General features: G+C 49.6%; 3 protein-coding genes across 4 annotated transcripts; 1 reads left to right on the top strand and 2 right to left on the bottom strand.

Moving 5' to 3' along the window:
• Window positions 1-350: 350 nt before the first annotated feature.
• LOC136470035 (subtilisin-like protease 4) lies at window positions 351-1,845 on the bottom strand. Its single transcript, XM_066468010.1, has 2 exons — window positions 1,600-1,845; window positions 351-1,487 (listed from the first exon to the last, which is right to left on the bottom strand). The coding sequence occupies exons 1-2, from the start codon at window positions 1,843-1,845 to the stop codon at window positions 351-353; spliced, it is 1,383 nt and encodes a 460-aa protein (XP_066324107.1).
• A 1,421-nt stretch (window positions 1,846-3,266) lies between these two features.
• On the top strand, window positions 3,267-5,552 carry LOC136477395 (uncharacterized). 2 transcript variants are annotated; one of them, XM_066475549.1, is made up of 3 exons: window positions 3,267-4,256; window positions 4,353-4,764; window positions 4,843-5,552. In XM_066475549.1, the coding sequence occupies exons 1-3, from the start codon at window positions 3,353-3,355 to the stop codon at window positions 5,219-5,221; spliced, it is 1,695 nt and encodes a 564-aa protein (XP_066331646.1). In that variant the 5' UTR covers window positions 3,267-3,352; the 3' UTR covers window positions 5,222-5,552. The 2 variants fall into 2 exon arrangements, with proteins under 2 accessions (XP_066331646.1, XP_066331645.1); XM_066475548.1 differs by having other exon boundaries at window positions 4,344-4,764.
• A 1,834-nt stretch (window positions 5,553-7,386) lies between these two features.
• On the bottom strand, window positions 7,387-8,902 carry LOC136477396 (uncharacterized). Its single transcript, XM_066475551.1, has 3 exons — window positions 8,407-8,902; window positions 8,035-8,308; window positions 7,387-7,929 (listed from the first exon to the last, which is right to left on the bottom strand). The coding sequence occupies exons 1-3, from the start codon at window positions 8,537-8,539 to the stop codon at window positions 7,707-7,709; spliced, it is 630 nt and encodes a 209-aa protein (XP_066331648.1). The 5' UTR covers window positions 8,540-8,902; the 3' UTR covers window positions 7,387-7,706.
• Between the last annotated feature and the right edge of the window lie 738 nt (window positions 8,903-9,640).

Below are 9,640 nucleotides of genomic sequence, written 5' to 3'. Positions count from 1 at the left end.
TTTCTAGAACCTATGAGAGAAATTAGTGATAAAAGCCTGTCTTTGAAGACCCCACCATCACGTTTGATATTTTAAGGAGGGAGTATGAACCCTACTTTTTTTAAAAAAAAAAACTCGGCCTCAAAATATAGAGATTTCTCTCGAAGTGAAGTGGTGACGTGAGAATTGATTCACCTGTCACGTTTCCAAATTGTGCAAAGTGCAAAAGATTCAATTGGCCATAAGTCCATAACCCATAGAGGCCAAGCGAGATCAAGTGTAATTTTACACATTTTTTTTTCGATATCTGATAAGGAAAGACGTCTCATTCATTTGGATCAGGATGGCTTATGCGGGGTAGTCTTCTCATCCTAACTCTCGATACCTGCCGGTACATCGGCACCGTAAGACGCAGAAGTTTCTCCAACGACGATGACCATGGGGCTCCGCACGGCATGCTTCCCGGACACCCACTTGAGCTCCCCCTCGACCACCGCTTTCGTCGGCGTGTTCGCCTCCCTCTTGACCGTGACAACGAAGTCCCTCTTCTGGTCAATGTCGCTGAACGCCAGAGTCGACGGGTTCACCGCTACGTCGACGCCCGGAGCGAATACCTCCGCGCTGTACGTCTCCTCGGGTTCCCCCACGTTCGTCACCGTCCGCTTCGCCTCCACCTGCCGCACGTCGTCGCCCGTGACGATCATGATGGAAGGGTAGTTCAGGTCCTTCGCCGCGATCTCCCCGGTCTCCGCGCACGAGGCGTGCGCCGGCTCGACGATCTTGCGTATCCGGTCCTCGCCGAGGCCCATGCCGCATAGATACGGGATGAAGTCACCGGTGGTGAGGTCATATACGAGGCCCGGGTCCATGGCCTTCATGGGGTTCACCTCGCTGGCGCCCGTCACGAAGTAGCTCGCGGCGTCGCCGGGCATGGCGTCCCCGGGTCCGACCAGGTCAGCTGTTGTGACGATCGCCGATTTAATCGCGGCGGGTGACCACTCCTGGTGCGCCTTCTTGATCAACGCCGCGACGCCGCTGACGTGCGCGGCCGCCAATGACGTGGCCACCTTGATCAGCGTGTCGGTGTACTCCACGTCGCCGTGTGGCGCCACCGCGAGCGTGTTAGCGCACGGCGCGCTGACGTCGGGCTTCAAGATCCCGCTGCCGAGCTCGACGTTCGTGACGACGCGGCGGTCGGCGTCGCTGGCGGCCACGGTGAGCAGCCAAGGCGCGTTGCTCTCGACCTTGAACATGTCCGGGCTGCTGCTCCCGGCCGGCGTGCAGACCAACACACCCTGGGCGACGGCGCTGTACGACGGCGCGGTCACGGCATCGTCGTGGAACACCGTGCTGCCCTCGGTGCTGTTGAAGGACATCGATATGACGTCGACGCCGTCGTCCACCGCGGCGTCCATCCCTGCTCTTACTTCTTTCGGGTGGCACTCCTCGTTGCACACGTGGTACATTGCGAGGTGCGCCTTGGGCGCCACCGCGAACGCCTCGTCGTACTCGATTCCAAGAACGGATGCGCGATGCAGGGAATTTCCATGCGCATCACTTGTGTCTACGAATGTTCTGAACCCAATCATCTTGTTGTTGCATGCTTGGTTATTGTCACACCTGCCTTTTCCACTTGACCGGAGGCGGCAGCATCCCTTCGGCTTCGGAGCTGGTGGTGATGTCGCCAGCGGCGACGCCGGTGTCAAGGATGCCAATGATCATACCCTCGCCCATGTTGCCCTCGCTCCACACGCCATCCCTAACATTGTCAAGCCATGAAAGCTGCGAAGAAATTGGCGTGTCGACGGCCATAAGCTTGTAGCTCTTGTCCGGGATGATCTCGACGAACCAGGGGAGCCTCGCCATGTCCTCGATCTCCTTCCGCGTGAGTCACGCCGAGAACCCGCTCACCACATGGCTATACGAGTAGATGAGGCGCGACTCCGCCGTCGGGAACTGCTCCGCGGTCGCCGGGTCGCTAGTGTTGCACACCTGCTCGAGGAGGTGCGTGTGCCACTGCTCGAGCGCCTCCGGCTCGTCGACGCAACCAGACAGTCCGGGCAGCGGACGGCGACGAGGTATGAGGCGAGCGGGTTGTCATTGTCGGACGCTCGACGGATGGACGAGATGAGGTGAGACGAGCACAGAACGACGAGGAGGGCGAGGTGAAACCGGGGTGTCATGGTTGTAGCGAGCGAGGTACTTGTGGTGGAGCTTAAAAGGAGCAGAGACAAACGAAACACGCTTTTGTATTGCTTCCTCCAACTGGAGCGAGTCTAAACTTAGTAAATCTAGCAGTGTTCCGTATTCGTCTTATGTGATGTGAACTTCAATTGAGCCCCAATTGGCCAATTATTCATCTCATGGTTGCAGTGCGTTACAGTGGAACATATGATCATTTTAATGAAATTCTTTTTAGACAATTGGCCCTCTACCCAGGCCCCGTCCACTAAGGCTCGTGGGCGGGTCAAAACCTAGTAGGCTTGGGGCGAGCCAGACTCGATTTGCTAGGACTGACTCCACAAAGGAAGTGGATTGCATTGGTAAGAGAGGAATAGCGATGTTCTACTGGCCTACTGGGTTGGGTTGATTCATGCTCCAATCATATAGGAAATCATTGTCCGGTAATGTTGAACCAAATATTGCATAAGTTATACCAGTTACTTTAAGGCTATATTAGAGTGGGTACGAGTGCATCTAAATTGGCTATACTTGTATATAGCTCAATCCACCTATATTGAAGTGGATTGGAGGTGATGGATTAAGGTAGATACAAATCTAGTTAAACAAGGACGGACGCTAAACCAAACCTTGGTAATTGGTGTTAGCTGAGACCATTGTGTCATTCGATCAATGATACATAGGGCCTATTTGAATCTCATTCGTATTTTTAGAATTTGGATTTGGATTTTAGACAATATAAATATAAAATCTGAATTTTGGATTAAAAAAAGAGACGTGTTGGACTTCATTCTCACAGTGATTCGTCATGTTCGCTTGAATTTATCAGCCTGACTTATCAGACATGATATAATATTTTTCTCTCACAATAAATAAGCTTCAGCCGGATTATCATCCGCACAAACCATCAGCCGAAAAGCTAGATTGATTTTGCATAGTAAAAGTCTTTAAATAATAGATTTAGGATAGACGGTTGGATTTTAGAATCTTATTCTTATTTTAGAGTCTCTAAAAGTGTCTGTAGTATAGCAGTTTAGCACTCCTGTTTTATAGACTACTCTGTTTTTACATTTCCTTCTTTTTCTGACTCCGATCGTCTCATTTATTTCACCTCCGATTCGATTCCTTGTCCCCTCCTTTAGTCCGATCCGCACCAAACCCTAACCATCTAAAACCCCCGTTTCGCTCTCCGATGGCCGCCGCCTCGCCGCCGCCCTCGCCGCCCGACGCAAAGCGCCCCAAGATGTCCTCCTCCTCCGACCCGGAAGCCGATGCTGAGCCCACCTCGGCCTCCGCCGCCGTTGAGGGCGCCGATCCTGCGCAGCGTCGCCCCAGGTACAAGCGCCGCAAGGTCGCCATCCTGCTCGGGTACTGCGGCGCGGGGTACCAGGGCATGCAGAAGAACCCGGGCGCGCGCACCATCGAGGGGGACCTCGAGCAGGCGCTCTACCAGGCGGGCGCCGTGCCCGAGGCCGACCGGGCCGCGCCGCGCCGTTACGACTGGGCACGTGCTGCGCGCACCGACAAGGGCGTCAGCGCCGCGGCGCAGGTAGTGTCCGGGCGCTTCTACGTCGACCCGCCGGGCTTCATCGATCGCTTGAACGCCCAGCTCGCGCCGCAGATCCGCGCCTACGGCTACGTGCGCGTAACCAACTCGTTCAACGCGAAGAAGTTCTGCGACCGCCGGAGGTACCTGTACCTGCTCCCCGTGTTTGCTCTTGACCCGAGCGCGCACCCGGACCGCGAGGCCGTCATGGCGAGCATGGGGAGTGGGAGCGAGCTTAGCAAGTGCCTGGAGTGCTCTGAGAGAGGCAGGAAGGTGCCTGGTGTCATGGGCCGGGAGGGGAAACTGCCCAGCCCCGGGCAGAATGGTGTTGATGCTCCCGGGGAAGGAAGTGTGGCCAGCCATGATGAATCTGGAACACTTGGGGATGCAAAATGTGATCATACAAGTTCAGATGGTGGTAACCCATGTGCACATGGGGAGGTTGGACTGAACAGCACGGAGAAGCTTGATTTACCCGTCTCTGGTGATGGAACTGAAGCTGCAAATGCTGAGATGGGATCGAATGGTGGAGGTGATGTTGTACAGTCAGGTACTGGATGGAAATCGAATCTTGTAATTCTAATCTGTGCTGGCTAGAGTTAATTAGAATTTTGTTCCTATCTGAATACAAATTCAGCTGTTGCAGATATTTATATTGGGAACGAGGAGAAGAAACTTGAACCTGCAGCCACTGAAGAGAAAGCACAAGATATGGATTCCGAGAAGAGCAATGGAGAAGAGAAGCCGCCAACTAAGAGCACCTTTTCTTACACTGATGAAGTGAAGGAGAGGTTCAACAGGATTCTCAAGTACTATGTTGGGACTCACAATTTCCATAACTTCACCACAAGAACTAAGGCAGAGGATCCTGCAGCAAAAAGGTTTATCATTTCCTTTGGCGCCGATCGTGTTGTCAGCCTGGATGGGATTGATTTTGTCAGGTGTGAAGTTGTTGGACAGAGTTTCATGCTCCATCAGATCCGGAAGATGATTGGTCTTGCTGTAGCTGTGATGAGGAACTGTGCACCTGAATCAATTTATGATGTCGCCTTTCGCAAGTATGAATCTTTTAAGCTTTTAGGTGTTAAACAATCCATATAACGTATGTTTGCAAGCTTATGCCATGTGTGTTGCAGGGATGTCAACCTTAATGTGCCTACTGCACCTGAGGTCGGTCTGTACCTAGATGAATGCATGTTCACATCATACAACAAGAAATGGAAGGATTCACATGAGGCAGTTTCCATGGAACCTTATTATGAGGAGGCTGAAGAGTTCAAGGTCAAGAATATTTTCACTCATATTGCGGCGATGGAACACAAGGAGGGAGCTGTAGCTTTGTGGTTGCACTCATTGAACCACAGAAATTATCCAGATTTCCGCTACATGGAAACCGCTGAGCCCAAGGTTGGTGCTGAAGTTGAGAGTATTGATGCTGGTGCAGAGGCCAAGGTTGGGACTGAAGTTGAGAATATTGAAGAAGCACAAATGCCAAGCGATAATCTAAGTGAGTAATAAATTTTGCCAGGGGGCATGCAAAACCGAAGAGGATATCTGTTTGTCGTATGTACTGAGAGGGAGCTGAGACATTTCTAATGAGATATCATAATATAGAGAATGAAGACTCATATGTTCTCCAATGGAATATGAACATCAAGAGGTTAATGTGCATGGCTTTATGCCATCATGATCCCTATATTAATCTTCTGAAATAAGAATCTATATAGGTTTATATTAGTCTTATATCTGAACTTCATTAGTTGCTTCCAGACAGTTGTATGACAGATGGCACCTGAAAATGCTTCAGCAATGCTTTTGTTTGCTGAAATTATTATGGGATTCACTATATTTTCTCTTATCTAGCGTATATATTTATTTTCTTGCATTTTTTTTTCTTTTGGTAATAGCTGTATATCACTTAGTCTGCTTGATAGTGCGTAAAATTTCACTCGCAGCATAATATCTATTGATATTTCTAGTACATTTTTGTTGAGCACATGTTGGAGCCAAAGGCTGTTCCAGCCATGCCAAATATTGTGAACTTGAAGATCCAAAATCAACCTGATTAGCCCTTGTCCTACTGATAGTTAGCTAGGGTAAGTGCTATACAGTGGAGAGAGACAGGTAGTTTATTTTCTAGAGACAGTTAATTTTATCTCCAAATAATAGTCTTTGCAGGTGAAACTAGACTGTCATTAATTTTATCTTTTTTCTGGTGTTTATTTTGAATTTTTGAAGTAAGTATTGGTTAAATACTTGATCTATGGTTGCAAGTCTTGCGGAAAAAGTTATACTAGATTTTCTCATGAAAGTTATCATGTCAGAAAGTGAACTACATAAATTTTATTCAAAAAGAAATTGCTAACCATGAAAGCTAAATTGCAATATGGGACGGGATCACGGGAGACAAGACCAAATCTGAGCTCTGTAATCCTTGTTTCATGGCTTGGTGGATTGTTTTGGCAAGATTTGTGGAGTCTTATATCTTGTTTAATTTTTTTCCCTTATGGGCTTAAGGTAGGAGGTTCTCTGACATCCCCAAAATGTTTTTACAAGTTCTTTTATTAGTTCTAGTACCAGATATGCAAAATCTTGTTTGGAATGTTGATTGCGACTTGTTTAATAATTGGGGTTTTGATCTGCCTTGACATGTTACTCTTGCACACTTGCAGGCAAATCATTTCTTGAGTTAAAAAAGTATATGCTTGTCCTTTAATCTAAATAATTATTAGTTAGAGGATGAAATTTGTATCTTCGTGAATGGAATAGGCACCAAAACACTAAAGATGTGCTTATATGTTTGCCATGCTCTTTTTGCGAACACATCATGATGCCCAGGTTAATCGTATATTGTACTTTGTTATTTTGCTCCAGACAATTGTTTTTCCCATTATTGGCACCTGATACTAAAAGTATTTCGTTATTTGAATTGTTTATGGGATTCATTAGTGTCTCTCTTATCTGATGGCTAGCTGCATATCAATTCACTGTATCAAGTTTGAAGTGCACCATACTTGATCGAGTCAGTTGTTCTAGGCCTGTGAAATCTGACGGATACATGCTCGAAATCTGACGGATACATGCTCGAAGCCTCTTGCTGGCACGGATGTGCTCGAAGCCTCTTGCTGGCACGGATGGACTCTTGCCAACTATCTTGATTAGTCATGATTCTCTTCTGGTGCTTCTGTAGAGCTTGGAACACCACATCTATCTTGAGTAGTCATGGTTCTCTGCTTGTGTAGAGCTTGGAACACCATGCTACCTGGATACCTGCTTAACCCTGTTACTGCTAACCTGATGGGGACTGTGCTATCTATCTCCAAGTCCCAAGAGTCGTCGTTGTAGGTGAAACTGAACTGTCAAGAATGCAATTGAATCATGGAAAGTATCTTCCATCCATTTTTCTTTAGTAATAGTACAATCAACTATTGCATCACTTGTAGATATAGCTGTACTATTTATTAGGTGATGCCGACGTGCCGTGATGGTGTTATAACATTTCATGATTTGAAGCTGGTCATGTACGAAAGTGGACCGCCTTAGTCTTATCCAGGAAGTAATTTAACCTTCAAAGCATCCATTTGGGGGAAAAAAACATCCATGGTAACATGGGAGGCAAGACTGATCAGTAATCACACTACGATTCTTGTTTGGTGGATTAGCTCGGCAAGATTTGTGGATTCTTTTCTTTTCCATCATGGAGCCACTAGGAGTTTCCTCCACATCTCTCAAATTTATTGTTGTTCACTTGTTCTGGTACCGATGATCGTGTTCTTTGATCAGATTTTCCACGTTACTCTTGCACACTTGGAGAAGTCATCCCGTGAGTCCACAGAACATTTGTACCTCTTTATCCTTTACACTACTAATGTATACTTGCATACACAGCTAAACTACGGTACGGAAGCTCTATGAAGCCAGGCAGCTACCTCCTACAAACCAGAAAACACAGAAGCACGCCGTTCCGGCGGCGGGAATCGGGATGCCAGTGTCCAGGCGACTAGGAGGCGCAGCGGAGCGAGTGCAGGGACGCCGAGGTGTCCATGGACGCGGCGTCATACATGCAGCGGCTCTCCGTCGTCTCGATGCCGTAGTCCATCAGCGGGCGGCGCTCCAGCTCGTCGTCGTGCTGGCGCACGCAGTCCGGGACCTCCAGCTGCCCCTTGTCTATGTGCGCCCAGACGTACTCGAGCCGGCTCATGTATTGCAGCTTCTCATACAACCTGCAAGACCCCGAACCCCGTAAATTTTCTGCTCCGCGGGCATGTCAAATGAGAACAGCAGCTGTTAAAAAGATGGCAGTACGATTCAGGGATTTGATATCGTACCCTGAGCTGAAGAGGAAGCGCCCGAAGGTGGCGAAGAAGAGCCTGGACTGGAGGGCCGGGTGCACGAAGTAGACGGCGCGCAGCCGCTCCTTGGCCGCGGCCGGCAGCGACTCGTACGCGCCGCGTATCGCGCCGACGCCGGGGAAGTTGCGGCCGCGATCCACGCGGGAGTGCATGTACACCACCACGAACTCCCGGTCCCCGATCTCCGGGAGCACGCGCTCCCGCAGGTACGACCGCAGCGCCTCCGCCGCCCGCCCGCCCAGCGCGCGCGCTGCAAATGAGGCAGAGGCAACGTCCGTCAGTTCCACGGCGCACGGCACGGCGAAGCGTCGCTGTCTGGGCAAAATCTGATTCGCTGGCAAAGCGTACCTGGAAAATAGTTGCCGACGATCCTGACGACGGCACGGCCCTTCCGGTCACGGCCCTGCAGGGTGATCGCCCGGCCTCGCTCCAGCAGCAGCGCCGGCTCGCCAGTCGCGTCCTTCTCAACGGTAACCACCATGGCTTGGCTTGGCTTCTGTTCCCCGTGGTCACTCCTTTGAGTTTGCTGCGTGCGTGCTCACCGTTCGTACCCGTACGATTCGCGTGTTTTGAGGGGGTCGCACGGGGGCGCGTTTAAATATGGCCGATCCGGTCCGAGCGGCTCGGCGTGGACTGGGAGTAGGGTTGGCCGGCGCGGCGGGGACCTGGCCACTGGGCCGTCGCGCGGGCGGTGGATGCGAGATCCCGCGGAATATGCTGCGGATATTTCGGTTTGGGGGGCGTGGAGCGGATTGGACCGGCGCGGGGGAGGCGGGCCACGTCCGTCCGGCGTCCCGCGGCTACCCTTCTCATCAGTTTGTGTTTGTCTCGCGCGATGGATTAGATGGAACCGGGGGAGTCGGTTTGGTCAGGAAACCGGAGACGTTCTTGCGTGTGTAGACAGTCGGGCCGTAGAGTACTTGTTTCTGTGGGCGGCAGCTTGGACGCTATCTTTTTTTTTTGAAAGCATGAGCTGCGTGGGCCGCGTGGCCTTATCATCGCTTGCGCTGGACGGCTGGAGCCTGGAGCGTGACGATCTGCTGCTACTGGTGGACTGCTGTCCTGCCTCATTTTACGACTTCCGTTGCAACGGAACGATTATTGTTCATGTATTAGCGGTGATACATTCATATGACAAAAAAAAAATCTTATAACCATTTATATGATGCAACAAACTGGAAGTTAACTATTCTAACAAAATAATTGGACTGTGATCCCAATATGTAAGGGCAAGTACATAGGTGCCGTTTCGTAAGAGGTCTCATGTAGACATGTAGTATCATATAATTTTAAGATGACTTAGCATGTTATATGTACAACAGTTGTCTTTTAAGTTGTTCTTAATTTATGCATATAATAAAAGTAAGGTTGTGAGTTGCATAGCAATTGACAACAACAACTAATACAATTGTACAATAGTTATCTTAGTCTTAAATTTTAGCCTATAAGAGGGTTATTTCGTGAAACAACTACACAACCACTTTCTTTCTCCTCTCTCTCTTACCTCCACATCATTAAAAAAAACTACGTGACATTGTTTAAAACCGAGCATGAGATCGCTGGCGTATAGCAGTATACTTGT

Source organism: Miscanthus floridulus, chromosome 8 (genome assembly GCF_019320115.1).
Source record: "Miscanthus floridulus cultivar M001 chromosome 8, ASM1932011v1, whole genome shotgun sequence".
NCBI classification, from domain to species: Eukaryota; Viridiplantae; Streptophyta; class Magnoliopsida; order Poales; family Poaceae; genus Miscanthus; species Miscanthus floridulus.
Note: the sequence above shows the minus strand (reverse complement) of the source record. Positions and strands in the feature narration are given on the sequence as shown.

Bases quoted from the DNA above. Each gene is read 5' to 3' on its own strand.
- LOC136470035 (XM_066468010.1), bottom strand. From the start codon at position 1,845: ATGGCGAGGCTCCCCTGGTTCGTCGAGATCATCCCGGACAAGAGCTAC. The intron at 1,488-1,599 runs GTGTGACAATAA...CTTGGAATCGAG, and splicing joins CGGTCAAGTGGAAAAGGCAG to TACGACGAGGCGTTCGCGGT.
- LOC136477395 (XM_066475548.1), top strand. From the start codon at position 3,353: ATGGCCGCCGCCTCGCCGCCGCCCTCGCCGCCCGACGCAAAGCGCCCC. The intron at 4,257-4,343 runs GTACTGGATGGA...ATACAAATTCAG, and splicing joins AGGTGATGTTGTACAGTCAG to CTGTTGCAGATATTTATATT. The intron at 4,765-4,842 runs GTATGAATCTTT...TGTGTGTTGCAG, and splicing joins TATGATGTCGCCTTTCGCAA to GGATGTCAACCTTAATGTGC.
- LOC136477396 (XM_066475551.1), bottom strand. From the start codon at position 8,539: ATGGTGGTTACCGTTGAGAAGGACGCGACTGGCGAGCCGGCGCTGCTG. The intron at 8,309-8,406 runs GTACGCTTTGCC...CCTCATTTGCAG, and splicing joins CGTCGGCAACTATTTTCCAG to CGCGCGCGCTGGGCGGGCGG. The intron at 7,930-8,034 runs GTACGATATCAA...GGGGTCTTGCAG, and splicing joins CGCTTCCTCTTCAGCTCAGG to GTTGTATGAGAAGCTGCAAT.